Source organism: Notamacropus eugenii, chromosome 7 (genome assembly GCF_028372415.1).
Source record: "Notamacropus eugenii isolate mMacEug1 chromosome 7, mMacEug1.pri_v2, whole genome shotgun sequence".
Classification (NCBI taxonomy): Eukaryota; Metazoa; Chordata; class Mammalia; order Diprotodontia; family Macropodidae; genus Notamacropus; species Notamacropus eugenii.
The window spans coordinates 37,572,523-37,598,498 of NC_092878.1; the positions used below are offsets into that span (position 1 = coordinate 37,572,523).

Here is a 25,976-nt window from a genome sequence, read left to right on the forward strand (position 1 = left end):
TATGAAAAAAGGATTCTACCTAATAAGCATCGTTTATCCTAATAAAATAAACTACAGGAAGTTTTTTTTTAATGCATGTTTGTCTAGCTTATTGCAGACCAGTAAAAAATAGTTCACAGTTATTTAATAACATTGATCCACTAATTTCTATTCTACTTTGAGGTTTGCAAAGCACATTGCCAGAGTACCCCCTGTGAGACTGTCTCTATTTTACATATGAGGAAAGAGGCTTAGGGAAGGTCTGGGGACTTAACTAAGATCATATGACTAACACAAGTGACAGAGCTGGAACTGAACTTATGATTCCTGAACAAAATCCAGTGTTATTTACCCTTACGACCTGTTGTTGATTGCCTAATGCTATTTTTCAACGTTGGATTTTTTTTTTTTTAGCAAAATATAATTCTGAAATCTAAAGTTGGAAAACTTCTTTCTCAAGTAGCTAGTATGCTGAGTCCTTTACTGCATATATCCTTTCAAAAGAGACAATGAATTTCAAGCTATATTAGAGTAAATTTTTTCTTCTTCCCATTCTGTCAGTTTTTTTTAATTTGGAGAGAACATTAGTTCCTGAATCAGAAGTTTGCTATTTACCAAAGCAGTTTTTTTATTGTGAATACCAAAAAGTATTTCCATACACCCAGCAGAACACAGAAGGATTCTATATGAAACTGAATCTCTTGTTTAATTTCTCTTGCTATAAAAAATTATATTTTATTTTCAAAACTGTCCTGCTGGTTTTTGCTTCCTTCTGTTCTTTTCTGTGCCTTAAAAAAGTAAAATAGGCTTCTTTTTTGGTATTACCATTGCCTACTACCCCAAATTCCCCATTAAGAAAGAGAAAAAAAAAACTTGTAAAAATAAGCATAGGCAAGCAAAATGAATCCACAGATAGCCATGTTCAAAAATGCAAGGCTCTGAACCTTGTATGCAACAATTATCCCCTGGTATTATCTTCCCTCATGGCATCCCTATTTGTTTCCCTGTATTTCTATACCAGCCTCTGTGTGATCAGAGTCTATTTCAGGTAACAATGAGGTTCTTCTGATACCCACTCCTCCATCTCTTCCTCTTCCTTTGTATATTCTCAATTATGGAAAAATAGCAAATTCCCCTCTCCTTCTCCTTTCTATACTAGTAAATTCCTTTTATTCTCTCTTTCCCCCTGTCTTTAAACCCTTAGAACAGAATCAGCCCACCCCCAAAACCTCTCTCTTTCTTACTTAATTCCTTCAACACCCTTTGGAAACATAAATGTTCTGAAGAGGCATTTCTTTTCTCCCTCTTAGCATGTGAGCACTATGTCCACTATGTTATATAGCTATTTCCAGTTTCTCAAATGCATTTTTCCATTCTGGTCTTTTCATGAGAAATCTCTTTCTTCAAAGGTTCTTTCCTTCTTTAGTACTTAGCTTTCCAGGATACATTATTCTTGGTTTTAAGCATGTCTCTTGCCTCTTATTTTAGCGCATTCCAAGATCTTTTCTTGTATATAGTTGAAGTTGCCAGGTGTATTGTGATCCTTTGGTGCCCTAGTGTTACTACTTTCTGGATGCTTCTAGAATTTTTTCTTTGATGTCAGAGCTCTGGATTTTGACTCTGATATTCCTGGGAGCTACCTTTTTACTTTATTTTGTCTTCTAATAGAACTTGGTAGTTTTCATTTATGATTTCTTGAAATGTAGTGTCCAATTTTTTCTAATCAAGTTTTTTAGGGAGTCCAGTGATTTTTAAATGATCATTCCTTGGCATGTTTTACAGGTCACAATTGTTGGATACCAGATTGTCTTACATTTTCTTTATGGTTTTTCATCTTTTGATTTTTGCCCCAGTATTTCCTGCTGTCTCTTAGACTCCTTTGATTGATTTGATCTAATCTGATTTTCAGAGAATTCTTTTTTTGGGGTAAGTTTACCACTTTCTAAGCTATTTATTTTCTTTCCAATTCCCTCCAGAACTATCATTTCATTTTGGATCTTTTACTTAATTTCTTTCAGGTAGTCAGGTCATCCTTGTGGAGAATACTTTTTCCCCCCTTTTGAGTCTCTGCTTATAGTTATTATAATTTTTCTTTCCTTTTAGGGTTTTGTGATAATTTTTGATAGTGGTTACTGTTTTCCTTATTTACTTATCTCTCCAACTTTAGCTGAGCTGGGGCTCAGTACCAGGGTTAGGCTTTGTTCCCTGCTTTGCTTCTGGGTGTTATGTCCTCACCCTGGATTCAGAGTGCTGCATTTTCAGGGCCCTCTCTGTCAAGACATGGTATAGGAGACCACAGAGCCCCTGGGCCCTGAGCAGTTGTAGTGTTGGTTGATATTCAGGCTTTAAAATTAACCTTGTGCTTTCTCAGAGGATCCCTCCACTGGCTTAGCTACCTTTGGAACACAGCCTTGGAACCTCCCATCTTTGACTGAGTTGGGGTGCTACCATGTGTTGGTGCTAGCTCTGTTGGGAAAATTCCCTTTCCTGTTGCCTGTTGGTTCCTGGCTGCTTTTTTGTACATTTTTGAGGTGGAAGAAGTCACTTCTAGTTTTTCTTTGGTTTTCTTGGTCATTATTTGGGCTGGCTTGAGCTATAGTAGCTGAGAAGTCTGCCTACTGTTCAGGTAGTCATCTTGGCAAGAAATGACAAAAACAAGCTGAGAAAGGCTCCTGAATTTCAGAAATGTTTTAGGTCAAGAGATACACCTATCATGGTGGTAGTCATTTTCTTCAGGAAACTCTGTCAGACTCCTCTACAGTGTACTCAAAGGGAAATTTTAAAGAACCCCTTACTCTTGGCAGTAGCTCTATCCGCATGGGTTTTGTAGTTTCTCGGTTTGATGCATGAGAGTTTCAGGGGAGCATTTAAAGTTAGTAAGAAATTGTTACTTGTGCGCATATGTGTGCATGCACACAATTTGTAGGATCATTTATGATGAAGTTGCTGGGGTATACTAAAATCAGGCTAATGAAATAGTACCATTTGTAAAACAACTTCGAAACCCCCTCTCACCTCTCCAGTCTTCTCAGTAGCTTCCAAAATGATTTTCAGGTACAGATCTTCCCTGCCCTTCACTGTTGTTTCCTACTCCCTCTTCTCTGGGATAAAATACATGTTGCCCTGTTTGGCATTTGAAGGCCTGTAGAGTCTCACTTCAGCCTGCCTTTCTAGACTGATTTCCCATCACACTCCTTCATGTACTCTGTGTCCCAGCCACACGTGGCCACCTGCTCTGTGTGCCTCACACATACGATTCCCCCGCTTCCGTGCCTTCCCCTCCTTGTTGGCGTTCTCCTATAATTACTCCATATGCATTTTGTATTTAGTTGAATGTAGTCCCAGAAGTCAGGGACATTTTAATTTTTGCATCATCAGGAGCTATCTAATAAATGCTTATTGCATTATTATGAAGAATGCTTGATGTTATTATGACATTGGCCAGGGCAAAATATTTTGATAAACATTTGAACTGAAAAACTAGACTTTAGGAAGCGCTGTGAGACTTTATGTCCTGTTCTTTTCTAGGCTGATGCCTGCCATGCATACCAGATCGTTCACCGAAATGGGATTCCTGATGAACAAATAATTGTCATGATGTATGACGACATAGCAGATGCTACAGAGTGAGTAGGATTTTCACAAAACTTGGTAGAAAAACGGACTTAAGAGATACTATTACACTCACAAATGTAAAAATGGTACATAAAATCATTTGTGGTTCAGAGTCTGAAGTATAGTAACATTTCACTTATTCAGAGGTTAGTCTTAAATTTAGGGACGTTGTAAAAGCAGATCCCAAGCTTCCAAAATGAGTATCAGAGAGTTAATGCAATTGCTCTGTTTTCTCAATTTAGAGCAAATTAGAAACAGTAAATAGGAGGGAGGAGGGGTAGCTGCTAGATTCAGACACACTAGCAAAAAATGACAACTGACAGCCCATGAAGTAAGAAGGTAGACAGAAAAAAACATCTAAGAAGTATTTAGAAACAGAATTAGGGTTCACCTCATAGCAGGCCAGGCCCTACCCGGTGCCTGAAGTCAAGCAACCTTGAACCTGCTGTCTTACCAAAAAGTGCAGTCATTGATGTTCCTAATGACTCCCAGGCCTTCAAGAAAAGATAATAGAAAGGAACTACATTTCAGATTTTTTACCAGAAATATTTTAAGATGTTTTGTTGCTTATGGACAGTTTCAGTAATGTGGAAAATTTACTCATGGAATGTGCTGGTCCTGGTGACAAATGAGGAGCTACTATCTACTATGCTGCAGCTGTACCCAATAAAGCTATTTCATTTAGACATGATTACCTTGGGTATATGTTTGAATCTTTCTGTAGCTTTTCTGGAATAGCTGTAAATAGCGAAAAGAAAGCTTCATGTCTTTAAAAAATTTGTAAACACATTACCATAGCCATGGCCAAAGTAATTCATCATTTATCCAATCTATTCATGATATGCTTCTCTGTATGTGCTTGGGTTGGTCTTTGGAAAGCAGACTCACTCTATTGGAGCTTTTCCAGAATGGCAGAGTCTGTCAGAACTTCCATTGATAGAGACTTTGGGGAAACCTAGTGTTACCTCCATGCAAAGAGGAAGCCTATTATATATGGTGAAAACAATACAAGAATCAGAGTTTCAGATGATCCAGTCACCAGTGGAGAGGTCTATACTAGACTACTGTAGAAAGTAGGTATGTTTCTACTCATGTATAAATTGGCATGAATATAATAGGAAAAGGAGGTTGGGCTAGTTTTGCAGGAAAGAGAAGCATGTAAAATATCTGAGTTGTTGCTTATGATTAGTCTGCACCCCCAAATAAGACTATTAGCTAAATTTTCATATTTTAGTGTTATATCATACTGCCATTTACTTTATAGTAGTGCTAAACAAAATAAGAACTTCATTTTTGAATAAGGAGGGGCAAATAAACATGCAGAGCTATATCTCAATTATTTTATGTGGCAATGATGACCAAAAAATAGAAAAATAGACCAGTGGAATAGACTAGATCAGGGGTGGGGAACCTGTGGCCTTGAAGCCACATGTAGCCTTCTAGGTCCTTAGGTGCAACCCTTTGACTGAGTCCCAAGTTTTACAGGACAAATCCTTTTATTAAGGGGATTTATTCTTTGAAGTTTGGATTCGGTCAAAGGGCCACTCATATTTGAGGGCCTTGAGGGAGAGGCCGCAGGTCCCCCACCCCTGGACTAGATGAGCAAGAAACAGTTAAATTTAGAAATCTCTTGTTTGATAATCTTGAAAACAAATTATTTGGGGAATAAACTGAATTTGACAAGAATTGTAGGGGAAAGTGGAAAGAGTTGGCAGAAGAAAATAGGTTTAGTTTAACATTTTAAACCACATGCATTTCTGAATAGATACTTGCCATGTTATGTAATATGGCCACATGTTCTAAAATTAGAGGAAAATAATAGAAATATTTCATAGCAGCGGCAAAGGGGAGAATCCTTAAAGCAAGAGATAGAAGAGATCACAAATGATGAAGTCAGTGATTTTGATTAGGAAATTGAAAAGTTTGTATAAGAACTAGCTAGTAGAGGAGAGACCCATGGTGCTGTTATTGGCTAGATTTGTATATGTGACAATGGGCAAGGAATTTCAGTTTCAATTTTCTCTTGAAAAATTTTTGTTGGACTAGATGACGTCTAAGGTCTTTTCTGTCTTGGATGATAAATATAATGAACATCTGAGTAAAATCTGTATTTTTGGTTTAGACTTGTCAGTAAGTATCTCTTTTGGCTACTGGTAAAATGGATTAGGGGCACAGCAATCGTCAAAGTTTAAATATACTAAAATTTCACTTTCGTGATAAGCCAGAGTTGACCAGGTTGTGCTGGTACATCAAGTGGTCCGTGTAACAGTTAACAAAAGGAGGTGTTCAGACAAAAATACAGTGTTGACTTGTTGTGTGGCCTCACTGACTTGTTTCCTACAGTGATTAAGCCTTAGGAGACAGCTGGGGCTCCTTGAACATTTTGTATTCAGGTGTCCAGAAAGCCAGATCAGTAGTCTCAGTTCCATGAAACCATCAAGTTTCATGGTTAGTTTCAGTAACTTTAATGAAAAGAAATAGCCCAGCCCATGTGGCTGGAGTGGTGTTAAACATATCTCTGACAATACCTTATAACAACACTATTTGCTGTAGCCACGTTTAGTATACCATGGCACTGTATTATATCCTACTTGACAAAATTAGGGGTTTTGTTTTAAGGTTGTCTTTCCTCGAATGTAACCCCCATGGATTGTGTCATAGTGAGGTGCGAATGCCTTTCTTTTGAATGGGTTTGTCATGTTTGGAGTGTCTTGATTAAGTTTTGTTTACATTATAGGGTTCGTCTCTTCTAAAATAAGCTGTTCTCTCACTTAATTTTTTTTCAGAAATCCTACAAAAGGTATGATCATCAATAGACCCAATGGCACTGATGTTTATAAAGGGGTTCTGAAAGACTATACACAAGAGGTAAGTTTATTCTTCAACCGCTGGTTCCAACTAAATGTCTCATTTCTCATCTCCATTAATTGTTTTTCTTTTGTGTTTATCAAAACATCGAACTAACTTCTTGTTGGTATGTAATGTCTTACAGGCATTTGTATCAACAGTACAGACCTTGGGAGATAACATTTCACTCATGTTAGGGAAAGTTTGAACGCTTTGAAGTCCAGATTTTTATTTTGTTTGATTTTATAAAGTTCTGAGTTCACATTTTAAAGGCCTCTGCAAGATGCTACTCCACTTTTAGGAACTAAAATCAGGTCATATGTAGGTAAACTAATAATTTAATAGAATGAGGTTTTAGCCAGGAGTCAGATGACCAGTCATATCTGAGGTATGGCTTCCTTGCCTTTCAGGGAAAAACCCAGCCCACTCTACATTGCAGGAACATTGGCAGATATTGCTCTTACCACAAATTCTATCAAATATGCCATGATTAAATCCAAACTTGTCTCAAGTTCCTTAATATGTCCAACATTTTGGTTCTAAAAATTATTGAGGACTAAATTTGTTTGTCATGGAAGGCTAATGGAACTTAGGAACCAACAGGAAACCCCAAGCCAAAAGGTCAAACTTAAAAAAAAACAACACTGAAGAATAGGCATTTTAAAGGATGAGATAATACCCACCCCTAGAATCTATAGAATGTGACAAGTTTATTGAGCTAGGGGAATAGATGGTCATATCTGCATTTTTAGAAAACCACTTTGGCAGCATGTGGATGATGGATTTGGAGAGGAGAGAGACTTGAGGCAAGGAGTCCAGTAAAGAGGATATTAATAATCCAAGTGAGAGGATTTGAACCAAGGGTGTGTGAGCAAAAAGAATTGGACAGATGTGTTGAGGTTTGTGGAGGCAGAAACATTTGCCACAAGAGTTCTTTGATAATGTGGGGTGAGAGGGAAACACTGAGGATGCCACCAAGCTTCTGAGTCTGAGTGACTGAGGAGGGTGATATCCCTCAGCAGTAATAGGAAAATTCAGAAGATGGTCAGGTTTGGAAGGAGAGAATGAAGTCTCTTTTGGACATAGTTTGAGATGCTTTGGGGAAGTAAGGTCAGGATGTCTAACAGGGCATTGGTGATGCATAATGGCACTCTGGAGGGAAGATACCGTAGATACGGGAATAGTCTGCCTGGAAATAACTGAACCTGTGGAAACTGATGTAATCTTCCAGCGAGAAGGCATAGAAGGAAGACAGAAGAGGGCTCACAAGGACAGACTTGGGAGCAAGAATAAGGAAGAAAGGTGGAGGGGAGAATGTGGCTGCACTGGACGCTAGCCCCACAGTTTCAGGGAGGATCAGATGCGAACTCACCCTTGGCGCCAGTACGTGGCCCCTGTGGTGGTGTACTGCCACAGGTAGTTAGAATGGGAACATTTGCCTTTGACACAGAATGATGTTTGCATATCTTTTTTACCCAGGATGTCACCGCAGAAAACTTCCTTGCTGTGTTAAGAGGCGATGCTGAGGCTGTGAAGAATATAGGATCAGGGAGAGTTTTGAATAGGTAACAATTGTTTTATGGAAATCAACAAGCATTTATTAACAGAATTAAGTTCCTCCCTAGAAGAGCTGTTTAAATACATCTGTCTTCAAGGCCAAACTCTTGTACTTCAGAGCTATGATCTTGACCAAGTTACTCCAACCACTGAGCCTTCTCATCTGCAAAATGGGAGTGCACTACTTCTGTTGCCTGCTGCTCACTTGTGGAGAGTAGATGAAATCTTTTGAGCACTTTGTATGTGTCATCTGCTACAATTGTTTATTCTTAAATAGTTGGGTTTGATATACCTTTCTGTTTTTCTTCAACACAGGACAGAACTGAAAGTTTGTAACCTTTTATGCAGCTAGGTGGTGGGGTGGATATAGCCATTGGGCTTGGATCCAGGAAAATCTGAATTACTTACGAGCTGTGTCACCCTGGACAAGTTACTTAACCCATATTTGCCTCAATTCCTCATCTGTAAAATGGGAATATACTGGAGAAGGAAATGGCAAACCACTCCAGTAGCTTTGCCAAGTGAACTCCCTGGATACATGGGGTCATGTAGAGTTTGGGCATGGCCAAAGAACAACAAAATTATATGTATATATGTGTGTGTGTGTGTGTGTGTGTGTGTGTGTGTGTGTGTGTGTGTGTGTGTGTGTGTACAGAGAGAGAGAGATTATATATAGTCTCTCCATATATAGTCAGTTTATCTCATCGAGTGAGTATTCAGTTCCCTCCAGATTACAACCCAGACACTCCTCATCCTGTTCATCTTTTGTAGGGGTTCCACTTGCTGCAATTTAAAACTCGCCCTTGTTAAATTATCTGGTAATGACAGAACAAGCCCCTGGTGCCCTGGTTTTGACGTCATTAGTTAAGACTTAATCAAGCCAGCGTTGACTTCTTTATTGTGTAAATTAAACGCCTTAGCCCTACAAGTATACTTATGTCACTATTCCTGTGACTTGTACCTCTGCTTCTGTAACTTTATCATCTGCCCTCTGATCTTGTTAATCATTATAAAAGATCCTGTCTTCCCTGACTTGGTGTCTGGCTGCTGACCAACTGTTGACTCTTTTTTATTGGCAGGTGCTGGCCTTGCCAATGAAGTGAACGTGTGCAGAACTTTATTGTCTCCTCTTCTCTCTCCACCCTCTGACCCTGCCGTGGTCTTATTCCATATGCCTTATTCCAAAGGGCACCAAGGCACTGACTAAATGTTTCTTGAATGAATCTTCTGCCATATGCTGTGACCTTTCCCATTTTTTACTTCATTCCCAGACGTTTATTTGAAAGCTTTGAATTAGGAGGAAACTACCCTGTCCTTCAGAATTGCACCTGTATGAGGAAGGACGCTGAGCTGGGTGTGACTTTGTTGTTTCTTTTGGCCCTTTATGTTGTGTTTTATTCTGAATAGACTTTTGGACTGGCTCTGTTTTCTTTGTGAAGTTAACTTAAAAATGGAAGTGGCAAGTATTTCAGGATGTCATAATTTATTGCATTAATGAGCAGTGATTTCTCTTGGCAGTGGTCCCCAGGATCATGTGTTTGTTTACTTCACTGATCATGGAGCTCCTGGACTCTTGGCTTTCCCTAATAATGATGTGAGTTTTTCAGAATCTTTAAAAGTTATATTAAAAAAGACGATCAAGCTGGCAGTTAGGTTAAATGAATAGCTTTTACTCTGAATATCTTTATAGTTAGAATAAACAAGGTATTATCAAGTGGCCTCATGCAGGGGACAGGTTTTAAGCTGCAAAACAGTTTTAAGAACTGCTTTTCCATAGAATTATCCTTCTTTCCTCATTTATCTGATGGGACATCTTATTCCAGTAAAAAGGAGGATAGAATGAAGTGCCTTATTGCCCTGGAAAGAAGGAATGTAACTAGGGGCAAACTTATAAAAGATTTCTTTCCCATACTTTTTTTTTTTTTTATGTGAGGGGACTGGTGATGAGGGGTACAGTAGGGACTGTGATCTAAGAAACTGCTAGTGAGGAAATTCCCCTTTACCAATGGAAATCTGCCAACTGAAAGTCTTCTACTGAGTTCCCTGGAACACTCAGAAAGGAAGGGATTTGTAGGGACACACAGCCAGTGTGTGGCAGGAAGGGAGACTATGGCAGACCCAGGTCTCCCAGAGAGAGGCAGCATGGCCTTTCTGTAAGCAGCACCTTGATGCCTCTCCTCTCTCCTTTTAACTGTTGAAATAAAATGCTTAAGTGACTTACAAGCTCATTGTGTTACCTTGAACTCGAACAGGTGACATGCCCTATGGCTTCGTTCTTAAAATGAAGGTACCAGTGTTACTCTTTCTGTGGTTCTGTGATGTTTAAAAATATTTATTCACTAAGATTATTTAGAGACTCACCACCAGCAAATTATGTTGTATTGCTGTTACATGAACAATGGTTTATTGAATAACAATATTTTATACTATTCTGACCCATTGATCTGAATGATGTAATATTTGTCTTTCAGCTTCATGTAAAGGATTTGAATAAGACTATCCGTTATATGCACCAACATAAAAAATACAAAAAGGTAAACTTGGTAAAAAATTCTTGGGAGGGAGGGCAGAGTACTGGAAGTGGTAGAAGGGAAGGGTCTAGGAGAATGAATATATAGCTGTATAGTTAGAATCTTTGTGTCCTGTTGAACACCCATGCATTTCTAGGGCAGGTTTAGCTATTGATCAAGCCTAATTAAACTCCTAGTATGTGTTAAGGTACATAAGTTGTATAAGGCATAAAGATTAATATAACAAAATTCCTATATCCTACGAGCTTTGTAAACTAGTATGCACATATGCATATAACTATTTTTGTAAAATAGAATGTCGAGAGGAATTTTGAAAGTTCAGAGGCAGGGGTTTAGTGGTTTCCGGTTAGAGATTTGAGGAAGGCTTCCCAGAAGAGATTAGAGACATTTGAGCTGGAAGGATGTCCAGCTGTGAAGGAGGCTTAGAATTTCATGTAAAGATGGGTGGGAGCTGAATATGCCAAACTTAGGCAGGGACTTGATGAGCAAAAACCAAGAGACAGGAAAGCGTGAAAGGTAGAGTTAGGAGAATAGGGAAATAGGAGGACCTAAGTTGGGACTCAGTTGTAGTGCTAGGCTAGGAAATAGGTCTCTAAAGAAGGTTTTTGAGCAGTGGTTGTGAGGAGTTAGAATGGATGAATGAAAACATTTAGTAAGTACTTTTACTATGTACCAATACACTATGATAAACCTGGGGATGTGAATACATAGGTAAAGAAAGCCCTTGCCCTTGAGGAGCTCAACATTCTAATGGTTGAGAACAGGACATGTGGAATACTGGTGGTGGGGAGGGACACTTTGGTCCTGAAAAGTAACCTGGTTGTTGTTTTTGTGGGGTCATAAGGAATGTGTTGACACCTCATCTAGATACAGTGACCAAGTTGATGACAGTTCATGGTTCCAGGACTAGATATGGGGCTGAGAAAAGGGAGAAGAAAGAACCGTCTTGGAGAGTGGGACCTCCCAGGGTGAAAGTTCCTCCAGGACATTGTCTCTGGTGTGAGCAAAGAAGTGCTTGGCAGAGGTGCAAGACGAAAGTGTTCTAAGAACAAGATAACACAATCATTTTTTGAAAGATAGACTAAATTAGTTTGGTGTCTGGAAGCTACTAATAGATCTATGAGATCCTTTTTGAAAAGAATTTTTTTTTTCCATGTTAAGTTCCAGACTATCTGCCTCTGTCCCGCTCCACCCCACACTAGAGAAAGCCACGATGTAACAGATAAAACACACACACGCGCACACACACTTCATGCAGAAGCAGACTGTGCATGCTTCTGTTCATCAGTTCTTTTTTTGGAAGCGGAGAGCATCTTCCTTCATAGGTGTTTGTAGCTGATGTGCGTATTTATTTAAGTATTTATAACACTCAGAATAACTTTATCTTTCACAGTTGCTCTTTGAACAATATTTGCTGCTGCTGTATACAGTGTTCTGGTTCTGCTCATTTCATGTTGCATCAGTTAATACAGGTCTTGCATGTTTTCCTAAAATCAGCTACATCATCATTTCTTACAGCACCGTAGTAATCCGTCACAGTCACCCCAACTTGTTTAACCATTGCCCAGTTGGTGGGCTTCCCTTCATTTTCCAGTTCTTAATCACCACAAAGACAACTGTTAGAAATACTTTAGAATGTCTAGATTCTTTTCCTTTTTTCTCCGATCACCTTTGGAAACACACCTAATGATGGTATTGCTGGGTTGGAGGGTATACAGTTTATAACTCTAACTGTGGGATAATTCTTTCCAGATTGCTCCACATTGCTGAGTCAGTTCACAGTTCCACCATCGATGTATTGTCCTAATTTTTCCACATCCCCTCCAACATTTGTCATTTTTCCCTTGCGTTATCTTAGCCAATCTGATGGTTGTAAGTAAGGTGATATCAGAATTGTTTTAATTTTCATTTCTCTAATCAATAATGATTTAAGAGCATTTACGATCCCGCCCCCTATATCGTGTCATGTATCCATTGTGAGATTGTCTTGATAAACGGTGTAGGAGATTGGTCTAACCCAGTTTCTTTCAGACTGCTTTCCAGTTTTCACATTTTGCTGTGTAGTTAGTTATCCTAAAAAGCTGAAATCCTTACATTTGTTTAACAAAAAGTTACCACAGTCATTTTCTACTGTGTATGGTGTATCTATTCTCTTCCATTGATCCAGCTTACTATTGAATCTTACTGTTGAATGCACCTTGGCTAAGTAAATCTTATTTTCTTAGTAGTACAGTGGATTTACAGGTTATTTTAAATAGTGTTTCTTGTTTGGATCATAGATGCATATCCAGCCTATTGAAAGGAATGTTTGTCTTTTGAAAACAAGTTCTTTATTCCAAATCTTACCCTTCCCCACTCATTTTTTGTAAGTATAGGAGTTAGCTATTACAGTTTATTATCCTAGCTCTTCTAGTTACATGGTTGCCTCAGTAATTTGAAAAGACTTGTTTAGTAACCTTGGAATCATTTGCAGTTATTTTCAGTAATTTCCAGAGTGACCATTTTCTAGATGTTCATGCTGTGAAAAATCAGCGCTTGACTTCATTTCTTCTTCGTTCTGAGAATTAATGTGTAGTTTAATTATTTCCACAAATACAAAATCTTCTCTATCCCTACCCCCAACTAGTTACTACAAAGTAGTCTGTTTGAAATGGGTTTCACTTTAAATGACCACTTAACCAATTTTCTTCTTAATGAGGACACTCACACATATCCTCAGCAACCTGAAAAGGACACTAGTTAGTTAGCATTTGAGATTTCCCTCTAGGTAAGAAGAATTCATTATTTTGTTTTGTAGATGGTGTTCTATATCGAAGCATGTGAATCTGGCTCAATGATGAACCACTTGCCTGATGATATTGACGGTACTCACTATAAAGCATGATGTTTAATTAGCTCTCCCAGTGTTCTTTATGTATAGTCATTTTAGTTTTTTTCTTTTCCACCTGGGGTGTGGAAGGGAGAGAAAATGTTTTTATTAATTAAAAAAATTAATTTAATTTGAAAAATTCATTGTGACTCCTCATGCAAACTCTTTGAAATAGATATAAACTGTTTTTCCTAGCCTATAGTGGAGGAAATGGAGACTTGGAGGTTAAAGACTTGATCACGGTCACATAGTATATATGGAAATGACATACACTTCTGGGCTCTTGATTCTTGGACTTATATTGAAGTGAATTGTGTCCCCAGGTGGTCACAAAAAAAGGTGGTTATTCTTATGAATTTTAGTATTGTTTTGAAAATTCAGAGTTTTATTTTTGGATTGAAGTTTAGGAAATCACTCTTTAAAATACTGCATAGGGCTTTCTTTAACTGGCTGGACCTTTTTATGTCTTCCATATGAAAAATGTCATTTCATGTCTCTTCTGATGGCTTATCTGTTCCGTATTTGAATACAGACTAGTTTAATGACTATCAAAAAGTACGCTTCTGAATAAATAGCACTTGTTAAAATTAGATTCCAGAAATATTTTGTTTTCACTGGGGTTGAAAAGAGAGTTTCAAGTGTTTTCAGTGGCAAAGGATGAACCATGCATAAGAGTTTAATTTTTTTTTTTTTTTACAGTTTATGCAACTACTGCTGCCAATCCTCATGAGTCTTCCTATGCCTGTTACTATGATGAAGAGAGAGGTACTTACCTGGGAGATTGGTATAGTGTCAACTGGATGGAAGATTCAGATGTGGTAGGTTCTTTACCTGAGTCAAGCAGTTCATTCAGATATTTGTATAATTACATTTAGAAACTTAAGAAATGTCATTTTGTCTTTTTGTTATAGGAAGATTTGACTACAGAGACTCTGCATAAGCAGTTTCAATTAGTGAAAAAGCATACCAACACCAGTCACGTCATGCAGTATGGAAACAAGGTAATATTGGCATCGTTAATTTCTTTTCCCAATCCCATTATAGACTCCTTTTCCTTTCTGTTTCACCCTCCAAAGAAAAATTGGAGGTAAGGAGCAAAAACAAAGAAAAGCAAAGTCTTCCCACTTCTGTCAGGAAGTGGCTAACATGCTTGATAATTAATCTCAGCTCTGATTAGTGATTAGAATTCTTTAGGCTTTCTTTTCGTTGTTTTATGAATTGTTCTCCTGACTCTGCTAATTTTATTTTCCCATTGGTTTGTACAAGTCTCCTCACCTGTGTCTGCAAACATTTTGCCATTTTAAATGGGGCCAGTTAGTCACATACCAGAATTTGTTTTTCCTGTCCCTGGTTGATGGTTTCCAGTTCTTTGTTACAACAGATAAGGAAACTTTTCAAATATTTTTGCCCACCTGGGTGCTTTTAAAAATCTTTCATCTTTCTGGGGCCTACCTGGTAGCAGGGTAGTTCCAAATTGCTTTCTAGGTCATCATGACCTTTTTGCTCCACCTTGCTTAGTACTACCCCCAGTACCATTTTTGCCCCTTTCCACTGTGGAATTCTTTTTTTTCCCCTAATTTATTTTTAGTTTTCAACATTCATTTCCATAAGATTTTGAGTTCCAAATTTTCTCACCATCTCTCCCCTCTGCCCATCCCAAGACAGTGTGCATTCTGATCACTCTTTCCTCCAATCTGCCCTCCATTGTATCACACCCCTCCTTTTACTTATCTCCATCCCCTCTGTTTTCTTGGAGGACAAGATAGATTTCTACACCGTATTGCCTGTATGTTATTTCCCAGCTGCACGTAAAAACAATTTTTAACATTCGTTTTCAGAACTTCAGAGTTCGAACTTCTCTCCCTTCCTTCCTCCCCACCTATCCCCACTGAGAAGCCAAGCAATTTGATATATGTTGTACATGTGCAGTTATGCAAAAAGACTTCAATGAATGTCATGTTGTGAAAGACTAACTATGTTTCCCCCCATCCTATCTTCCCTCCCGTTTATTCTATTCTCTCTTTTGACCTTATTCCCTCCTCAAAGGTATTTACTTCTAATTATGCCCTCCTGCCATTTGTCCTCCCTTCTATCATCTCTTCCCCTCCCCACTCTTTTCCCCTACTTTTCTGTAGTGTAAGATAGATATTCATACCAAATTGAATGAGCTTGTTATTCCCTCCTTAATCCAAATGTGATGAGAGTAAGCTTCACTTTTTCCCTCTCACCTCCCCCCTTTCTCCTTCCATTGAAAAAGCTTTTCCTTGCCTCTTTTATAAGAGATAATTTGCCCCCTTCCATTTCTCCCTTTCTCCTCCCAATATATTCCTCTCTCACCCCTTGTTATTTTTTTTAGATATCATCCCTTCCTGTTCGACTTACCCTGTGCCCTCTGTCTGTATATGTGTGTGTGTAATCCCTCCAGCTACCCAAATACAGAGAAAAGTTCCAAGAGTTACCAAATATCTTTTCATGTAGCAATGTAAGCAGTTCAAATTTAGTAAGTCTTTTATGATTTCCCTTTCCTGTTTATATGCTTCTCTTGATTCCTGTGTTTGAAAATCAGATTTTCTATTCAGTACTGGTCTTTTCATCAAGAATGCTTGAAAGTCCTCTATTTCATTGAATGACCATTTTTTCCCCTGAAGTATTATACTCAGTTTTGCTGGGTAGGTGATTCTGGGTTTTAATCCTAGTTCCTTTGACTTTTGGAATATTATAATCCAAGCCCTTCAGTCCCTTAATGTAGAAACTGCTAGATCTTGTGTTATCCTGATTGTATTTCCACAACACTAATTATTTCTTTCTGGCTGCTTGCAATATTTTCTCCTTGACCAGGGACCTCTGGAATTTGGCCACAATGTTCCTAGGAGTTTCTCTTTTTGTATCTCTTTCGGGAGGGGCTCGGTGGATTCTTTCAATATTTATTTTGCCCCCTGGTTCTAGAATATCAGGGCAGTTTTCCTTGATAATTTCATGAAAGATGATGTCTGGGCTCTTTTTTTTGATCATGGCTTTCAGGTAGTCCCATAATCTTTAAATTGTCTCTCCTGGATCTGTTTTCCAGGTCAGTTGCTTTTCCAATGAGATATTTCACATTGTCTTCCATTTTTTCATTCTTGGTTTTGTTTTCTTAATTTTTCATAAAGTCATTAGCTTCCATCTGCTCCATTCTGATCTTTAAAGAATTATTTTCTTCAGTGAGTTTTTGGACCTCCTTTTCTATCTGGCTGATTCTGCTTTTAAGGGCATTCTTCTCTTTATTGGCTTTTTGGATTTCTTTTGTCATTTGGGTTAGTCTATGTTTTATAGTATTATGTTTTTTTAGCATTTTTTGAAGTCTTCCTTTAGCAAACAGTTGACTCATTTTTCATGATTTTAATGCATCACTCTCATTTCTCTTCCCAGTTTTTGCTCTGCTTCTCTTACTTGATTTTCAAAATCCTTTTTGAGCTTTTCCATGGCCTGAGATCAATTCATATTTTTCTCGGAGGCTTTAGATGGAGGAGCTTTGACTTTGTTGTCTTCTGTGTGCGTGTTTTGGTCTTCCTTGTCACTAAAGTAAGATTCCATAGTCTGATTCTTTTTCCGGTTTTTGCTCATTTCCCCAGCCATTTACTTGACTTTTGAGCTTTTTGTCAAGGTGGATCTCTGCTTCCAGTGGGGATTGGGGGGGGCTGTACTGTCATCTGCTCAATTCCCCTGAAATCTGTGGGCCTGAAACTCCAGGAACAGTGACTGAAGCTGCTGCTGTGGCTGCTGTGGGTTCCTCCACCCCCTTCGCCCTCTGCTGCCCTGTAGCTGGTGCCAGATCCCTCTACTCCCACACTACTCCCACAGGCTTTTCCCACTGATCTTCCAACTTATCCTTAGCATTTTGAGCCCTGAAGTCTGGAAACAGCTACAGGTGAGAGAGATTCAGTCTCCCCAAGGCCTGCTCAGGTCCTATCTGTACTGGTGCTGCCCACACTGGACTGCACTCTGCTCCCAGTGTGGCGCAATAGATACTTCCCAGTGACCTTCCAGGGTGTCTTGGGTTGGAGATTTGCTTTACTCCATCATTCTGTGGGTTCTGCAGCTCCAGAATTTGTTTAGAGCCATTTTTTACAGGTATTTGGCTGGGCTTGGGGGCAGTGCTCTAGAAAGTGCGTGCTGTTACTCTGCCATCTTGGCTCCATTCCACCACCCCCCTCCTACCCCCACCTCTCCTCCCACACTCACTTCCCCATGGAATTCTTGCCCATTCCCTTAAGTGCTATTTCCTAGGAAGCTTTTGCTGATCAGTAATCACTTTCCCCATTCATATACTCACTCCCTCATCTTCACATTTTGTTTTCTTTTCTCTTAGGTACTTACATATAATTTTGAATTATGTAATAAGTTCTAGAAATATGTAAAGCAGTCCCACTGTCCTCCCTCCCAGGAGTCACCTGCTCATTTCACACTGGAGAACCTGACTCACGCAGCACATGTCTATGCCACACAGTTGCAGTGGTTAGGAATAGAACCCCAGCCCCCTACGATCCTTTGTGTGTCTAGGCAGGTTCTTTTGCTTCAGTGGGACTCATTTTTTCATCTCTAAAATGGAGTTAATCATACTTATACTACCAACTTCCTGAGGTTACATGAAAACAGTTTATAAAAAGTAAAGTGTAACAAATACATATACACCCATACATAACGTATTCATTATTTTACCTTTGGCCACCGTGAAAATTTAAGTTTTGAGTGACAGAGTGAAAGGTATGAATGTAAGTCCCTGGATTGGGAGCGGGTGTGGGAGGGAGCCCTAGTCATCCAGAGCTCAACATGAGTACCCAACAAAAGGCAGCTGTAGGAATGGCATCCAACACGGACTTTGCTGGATCCTCTGTTTTGCCTTTGCCTTTCAGTGTTTCTTACTTGATGTGAACTGTTGGGTTTATTTAATTAGGTTATAGTTCCCTTTTAAAGTTAGCTTCCTTTCCTGGAATATGACCAGTACTTGATAGCATATGAATTAGTATACGACCTCTCCTATTGGGTCGCAGCCTGTTACAAACTATATAATTTAATAATGACCATAGTTATTTAGATCTGGCTAGTGAGCCAGGTTTTCATGCTATGATCATTAATTTGAACAGCAAGATACAAATGGGGCAGCTGTTTTGCTTGCAAACTCCTGTCATTGGTCATTGAGGACTGGATAGTAAGTGTGGCTAGATGACCGGTCCATTTCTTGAAAATAATTTCATAGTTCGTACTGGGCTTTTGTAGCAGGACCAATAGCCTCCCTTTCATTTCCTCATTAAGAGCAACTGCTTCCCTTCTCTCTCCTTTTTTATTTTCTCACTATTTGAAACAAACTATGGGCAGGAAGAAACTTCAGTGGTTTGCCATTTTTAAAACTTAAAATTACTGACACATTTTAGGCAATAAATTGATGTTTGTACCTAGCTCCATTTAAAGGATGGTTGGCCTTTTTGAGGACTGTGACCTTGGTTTCCCAGACATAGGGTGTATGTAGGGTGAATTGGAAAGCTGCCTCTGGCTAGGTTCAGGCTAGAGGGTGGAACGTAACTTGTTATTTCAAGAAAAAGTAATTCCATTTCTTGTTGTGCAGACGATCTCCCACATGAAAGTGATACAGTTTCAGGGAAAGAAACACCAAGCCAGTTCGCCCATCTTTCTGCCACCTGTGAAACACTACGACCTCACTCCAAGCCCTGATGTCCCTATTGAAATCCTGAAAAGGAAGTTAAAGGCCACTAATGATGCAAATGAATCTATGAAAATTGTTGAGAAGTTGCAGGCACATCTACAAGTAAGTACATGATCATTTTTCAGGTACTTTTTCTAAGATGTCTCTGGGCAGAACATAATGTAAATGCATACCTCTGCCGCTCAATTTACCTGATTGTGTTAGGAACTCAAAACATCATTCTTCAGTTTCATCATGAGGAGAGGTATTGGTCCTTTTTTATCAAACTAGGTTAGTGAGCTAGGTGGCGAAGTGGGTAGAGCATCAGCCCTGGAATCAGAAGGACCTGAGTTTCAAATTTGGCCTCAGACACCTGACACACTTCCTAGCTGTGTGACCTTGGGCAAGTCAGGTAGCCCCCCCTCCCCTCCAAAAAAAAAAAAGCTAAATAATAGGTTAGTGAGAGGAAGTAGTTCACTTCAATTTTAGTAAATAGATTGATCTTAAACATGGGATAGGAGTGAGTAGAGGTACAGTAAAGAAGCAAGAAGCTTCCCCACAGTCCTTCAGTGTGGCCAGTGTGGCCAAGTTGTAGGGGCACTTTGGTATGATCATCTCATTAAGTTTGCCTAGAAGACATTCTCTCACTGTCATCTGTGACTGGATGAGTCTTTAACAATCATATTAAATTCCTTTGGGAGAAATCTGGTCTTCTCAAGAACTGACAGCCCTGTACCCTAAGCTCTCTTGGATGATGGGATTTGCTGTGCTTTTAGCCAGGATGTTCTACTAATTCAAATGCACCAGTACCCTCATGATAAATAATGCATATGAGTGGGAAAGAGCCAAAATGCCTTCCTAGTTGTTTTTTAAAAATACTTGTGAGTTTTTTGTGTGGTTTTACCATTAAGTATGTTTGGATGTATTTTTTTTTAAATGAAATGACCTGACTTATCCTGTTTAAAAGTAACTTCTCATCCTTACTTTGTAGGCAAAGCTAGATAACCTCAAAGTTTCCTGCTCAAACATTGTCCAATACTGAAGACTTCTCCCTTCCCTGAACAACTTCATTTGATAGTTTCTGTCTGTGTCCAAAGAGAAGAAGTTACTATTATATATACTGTTAGTGCATCACTTTAGAGCCAGTTGCTTTATGACACTCCAGGAATTCTCAAAGCAAGACCTGTTTGTACTTAGATTATTTAGGATTTATATGTTTTTGTTATGCTGTGGGAAATAAATGACAGAAACAGTCTACCTTAAAGGGCTGTTAGTGAGGCTGTATCCTACAAATGATAATTAATTTCTTCACAGGCTAGAACCCATATTCAGAAGACTGTGCAACAAATTGTGTCAGTAGTGACTGCATCCGGCGTTCAGACTGAGAGAATGCTCTCTGAGAGGTGGACGCTCACAGCCCATGATTGCTACGAGGCCGCAGTGACTCATTTCAAGACGCACTGTTTTAATTGGCATTCGTCCGTGGTAAGTCACATTTAAGATAGAATGGGTCCCAAAAGCGAATTAGGAACATATTGTTCAGTTCAGCAAGTGCCATTGTGGAAGATACGTCCTACTGAAAATATGGAATGTTTTTCTGAAGGGCATTTCTGTTTTTTAACTTGAGGAAAAGAGCATATTGAAGGGGAAAAGAGAGCTTTGTAAGGAACTTGGAAATTGAATTCATAGACACCAAAATGCTGTTTTTCTATGCTACCTATATACTGTGGGATAGTGATGCTGTTTTCTGACCCCTACTGCCATTCAGTCTTGTGTTTTTGCCCGACGTCATTTGCAGGAGAAGGGGAGAGATGTACCAGGCTGCTGTCCATAATAACACTTTAGATAAAGTGGCTATATAGTGAAATGATTGATTCATAATATCGTTAAGAAATATTTTGTATTTAAAATACTCTGAATCTTGCTTTTTAAAAAGAAAAAAATCTTGATTTTTTTTTTTTTCCCAGTATGAATACGCTCTCCGACAGTTATATGTGTTTGTCAATCTTTGCGAAGGAGCTTATCCACTTGACAGGTAAATATACAGTATTTGGAGAATTAATATTCCTACTTACTAGAGAGAAATCTTTACTTCTTAAAGTTAGCTAGTAGAGTTTACAGGATTTTCTTTTTAAAATACCATATATTTGAATCATCTACCACAGCCCACCTTTGCTGCTGCTTTGTTCATGAAGTAATCCTTGGTTCATGAAGGTTATGCCAGCAGAGCTTAAGCTCTGGCAACTTCTGCTGTGTGCACTTAAAGGCTTTGATCACAGGCCTTGTGATGGAGTAACTATGCTTGCTGCTGTTCTTTTATGAATCAGCCTACTTGAGAGGTTACTTATCAGAATCAATTTGTTTGAATTATTTTTGGAACATCAGCTCTTTCTCAATTACATGTAAACAAAAGACTTCTGGCATTCATTTTTAAAATTTTGAGTTCCAAATTCTCTTCTTACCTCTCTCCTTGAGAAGACAAGCAATTTTATATAGATTATATATGTGCAGTTATGTAAAACATTTCTACGTTAGCCGTGTTACAAAAGGAAACAGGAAAAAACCCAAATAATAAGGTGATAAAAAAGGTATACTACAGTTTGCATTCAGACTTCATCAGTTCTTTCTCTGGCGAAGATAACATTTTTCATCACAAATCCTTCAGAATTGCCTTGGAGCATTGTGTTGCTGTCAGCTAAGTCATTCACAGTTCATTATCCAATATTGCTGTTACTATGGCAATGTTTTCCTAGTTCTGCTCATTTTGCTTTGCATCAGTTCATTTAAGTCCAGGTTTTTCTGAAAACATCTTGCTTGTCATTTCTTAGCATAATAGTGTTGCATTACAGTCACACACCACAGCTTTTTTAGCCATTCCCTAATTGATGGGCATCCCCTCAAATTCCAATTGTTTGCCATCACAGAAAGAGTTTATAAATATTTTTGTTCATGTAGACCCTTTTCCTTTTAGTTTGGACCTAGTAGTGTTATTGCTGGGTCAAGAGGCATGCACAGTTTAATAGCCCTTTGGGCATAGTTCATTGCTCTCCAGAATGGTTGGGTCAGTTCACAACTCCACCAGCAGTACCACAGCAACTCTTAAAGATTATCTGACCTTATATGTTAGTGGATGAAACATCTAGAGCAAAACAATTTTGGATTTTTTTTGTAGCGAAGAAAACTGAAATGCAGGGAGGTTTGAATGATTCATTTGGGCACGTGACAAATCAGTGACATAGACAAATGTAGGACTTGGATCTCTTGGTCAGCAGTTCTTTACTGTAGATTACTTAAGTTTATGTTCTATAAAGGCCATTCTGTGTATTTCCATCTCTCCTTAGAATGTGGTATAAGGAAGTTGATGTGGTGTATGTAATTTATATTCCTGTCTCTTATAGGATAAAGCTGGCCATGGTCAAAGTATGCTTGGGCTACTACTAAAAGTCTACCTTCCCAGTGATTTCCAAGAACAAATGTGAAACTTATACTGATGGAAGACTGCAGCTACAGTTTTGTAGCAGAAGAGAGGCTGACATGTTTCTGTACTCCTGTAAATGCTGCTAAACCATTCAGAAGGTGTGCACGTGGGACATTTTTCCAGGAAGCTTCCCAAAGCTTCTGTTGCTCACTTCCCTCTTTTCCCTCACTCTTACAGAACTGAGTTATTGCTGAAAATGGTATCTATTTGAATGGCCAAAGCATTGCATTGATTGAAATATTTCTGATCTTTACATGTAAAACTTTCCAGTTTGGAAACCAGTAGTTTAACAAAGAGAGAAGTTCACTGGTTCCCTTTATAGTAACCTCAGTATGCTTGACATGTGTGGTGACACTTTATTGCTGAAGTTCAAGCAATAAAGACTTGTACTTAGCAAATTACAAACATGGACTAGAAAGTTATTTTTCAGAAAACTTGGGATCATGTTTCTCCAAAATGAATGTGTGTATGCAGAGTATGTATATGATGAGTTCAGTGCCTAAAAATAAAGATTTTCAATTTGTTATTTCTTTTTTTATACTTTCCCCTTTAGACCCATCCTCCCGTTGTGAACAGGCACTCTTTAATCCTCTAATTCTGCTTTCCATCTCTTCCTACCATTGCTTTCCATATATTCTGTGTTCTAGTCAAGCTGGGTTAGGAGCCTGTTTGCTAGTCTTTGCCCTGGACTTAAATCAGTCCCTTTCTTTATGGGCTGAAGTCACTTTCTTCAAGCTCCAATTAGTTCTAGAGGTGTGCTCCCTTGCCTGGCAGGGATTTTTCCTTCCCAAGAGGCTTTTCAGCACTTTGCTTGGATCTTTCCCTTGTCTCATAATTAGTGAGTTCTCTGGGAGGTGTGAAGGTTCTTGAGTTCATGGACTTTGATGCATTTTTTCTCTCAGTGCCTAACCAAGGATTTTGCATAGAGTAGATACATTCAATATCTTTACCCAGTTGGATTTTTGACTGTGCTTACTGTTTTAGTTTAGTAGGGCATCTAGGTAGTGGAGTTGATATAGAGTGCCAGGCCTGGGGTCAGGAAGGCTCATCTTCCTGCAGTCGGCTCTGGCCTCAGTTACTTAATAGCTACATGACCCTAGACAAATCACTTCATCCTGTTTGCCTCAGTTTCCTCATCTGTAAAATGAGCTGGAGAAGGAACCACTCCGGTATCTTTGCTAAGAATCTCAAAATGGGGTCACAGAGTTGGACACAACTGTATTAATTGCTCTGGACTACCTTAGCCTGCCCAGCGGTGTCCTTGGTTGGAAATTACTGTTCCCCTGTGTCACTGCAAAAAAGGGTAGATGGTGGGGTGGAACCAAATGGCAGAGTAGAAAGATGCACATACTCTAGCTCTTCCCCCACAGCCCATAAAATACCCATAAAATTGACTAAAATTCTAGAGCAGCGAAAGCCACGAAATGACAGAGTGAAAGAGATTTCCAGCCCAAAGTAGCCTGGAAGGCCAACATGAAAGGTCTACTGTGCAGGGTATAGAGCCTAGCGAAGTGCAGCCCAGCCTGGGCCACGCAACACAGTATGGCAGGGACAGGACCCAGAATAGGCCTCGGGCGGAATCCCCAGCAGCAGCTTTGATTTTCAAACACAAGAATCAAGTGAAGCTTGAAAAGGTAAACAGGAAAGAGAAATCATAAAGGACTTCCTAAAGTTGAACTGTTTGCATTCCTACATGGAAAGATAATATTTGTCATTCTTGAGATTTTTCTCAGTATTTGAGTAGTGAGAGGGATTATGCACACACACATATACATATATATATATGTATATATATACACACACATATATATATATAGACAGCACAGGGTGAGTTGAATAAGAAGAGATGATATCTAAAAAAATTAAGGGGTGAGAGGAATATATTGGGAGGAGAAAGGGAAAAATGCAGTGGGGCAAATTATCTCATGAAAGAGGCAAGAAAAAGCTTTTTCAATGGAGGAGAAAGGGGGGAGGTGAGAGGGAAAAAGTGAAGCTTACTCATCACATTTGGCTTAAGGAGGGAATAACGCACACTCAGTTTGGTATGAAAATCTATCTTACACTACAGGAAAGTAGGGGAGAAGGGGATAAGTGGAGTGGGGGCCATGATAGCAAGGAGGGCAAATGGGAGGAGGGGGGTAATTAGAAACAAACACTTTTGGGGAGGGAGAAGATCAAAAGAGATAATAGAATAAATGGGGGCAGGATAGGATGGAGGGAAATATAGTTAGTATTTCACAACATGACTTAAGAAAGTCATTTGCAAAGCTACACATGTATAGCCTATATTGTATTGCTTGCTTTCTCAGTGGGTATGGGTGGGGAGGGAGGTAGGGAGAGAAGTTGAAACTCAAAGTTTAGGAGCAAATGTTGAGAATTGTTCTTGTATGCAACTGGGAAATAAATACAGGTAATGGGGTATAGAAATGTATCTCACCCTACAATAAAAGAGAGAAGATGAGGATAAGTGAAGGGCAGGGTGTGATAGAAGGGAGAGCATATTGAGGGAAAAGGTAATCAGAATGCAAAGCGTTTATGGGGTGGGAGAAAGGGAGAGATGGGGAGAAGATTTGGAACTCAAAATTCTGTGGAAATGAATGCTGAAAACTAAAAGTATTTTTAAAAAATGACAACCCTACGTTGCATGGTGTCAGGGTGAGGAGAATTCATACTGCTCTAGGAAGACGATTTCAAGTAGCTAAGTCTGAAACAAACATTTGCACAAATTAATTGAGAATTAAGGAACTGCCTGCTGTGCCTTTGCTAGGCAGTGAGACCCAAAAAAAGCCCACCAGAAAATGAAACAATCCCTGCTCTTAACTAGAAATGAATGAATTTTTAAAAATTATTTTTCAAGTGCTTACTATGTGCCAGGCAGTGTGTTAATGTGGCTTGAGATTACTAGGTTAGAAAACTGCAACAGGGAAATTGGAAAGAGTCTTTGTAGACTTAAACAGAATGTTTGTACATTGATAGTAAAATGTATCTGACAAATTTTGCTAAAACCTAAGGTAGATATTAAATATGGTTGGTTGTGCTAGTTAAGGGCGCATTATCAACCCTTCCTGTATTGTAAGTGGCTTCCTACTCTGATAACATACTGCCTATCTGACCTTTACCCTATGGCTTCAGGCAAGTAATTTTTAAAAAAATTATGATCTAGACATGAAACATTTCATAACAAAGATAAAATCAGATGGCATGTGAAACAGTGAATACAGAAGAGTTTGGTTTGGGGTTTTTTGAGGTTTGGATTTTGTTTTCTGATTTTGGTATTTCAGACTTGGTTGTATCACTACTTTGTTTTGTGTCCCCTTCTAAAGTACTTTTCTGCATTTTTAAAATGATTGGCATTTTTTTCATATTAATATCACAACTTCTCTTTCCCACTTCTCTCCAACCACCAAAAAAATTAAAAGC

General features: G+C 38.9%; 1 protein-coding gene across 1 annotated transcript in view; it reads left to right on the plus strand.

Annotated features, from left to right (window-relative positions):
• The window catches only part of LGMN (legumain), a 30,599-nt gene extending 7,517 nt beyond the window's left edge, over positions 1–23,082 (plus strand). The window contains exons 3-14 of the mRNA XM_072623258.1: positions 3,508–3,605; positions 6,381–6,462; positions 7,921–8,006; positions 9,517–9,592; positions 10,470–10,532; positions 13,327–13,393; positions 14,098–14,216; positions 14,310–14,399; positions 19,001–19,201; positions 20,393–20,563; positions 21,046–21,113; positions 22,477–23,082. Coding sequence (XP_072479359.1) covers positions 3,508–3,605; positions 6,381–6,462; positions 7,921–8,006; positions 9,517–9,592; positions 10,470–10,532; positions 13,327–13,393; positions 14,098–14,216; positions 14,310–14,399; positions 19,001–19,201; positions 20,393–20,563; positions 21,046–21,113; positions 22,477–22,519 — 1,164 coding nt within the window. The 3' untranslated portion in view covers positions 22,520–23,082. The remainder of the gene's footprint in view (positions 1–3,507; positions 3,606–6,380; positions 6,463–7,920; positions 8,007–9,516; positions 9,593–10,469; positions 10,533–13,326; positions 13,394–14,097; positions 14,217–14,309; positions 14,400–19,000; positions 19,202–20,392; positions 20,564–21,045; positions 21,114–22,476) is intronic.
• Positions 23,083–25,976: the final 2,894 nt, after the last annotated feature.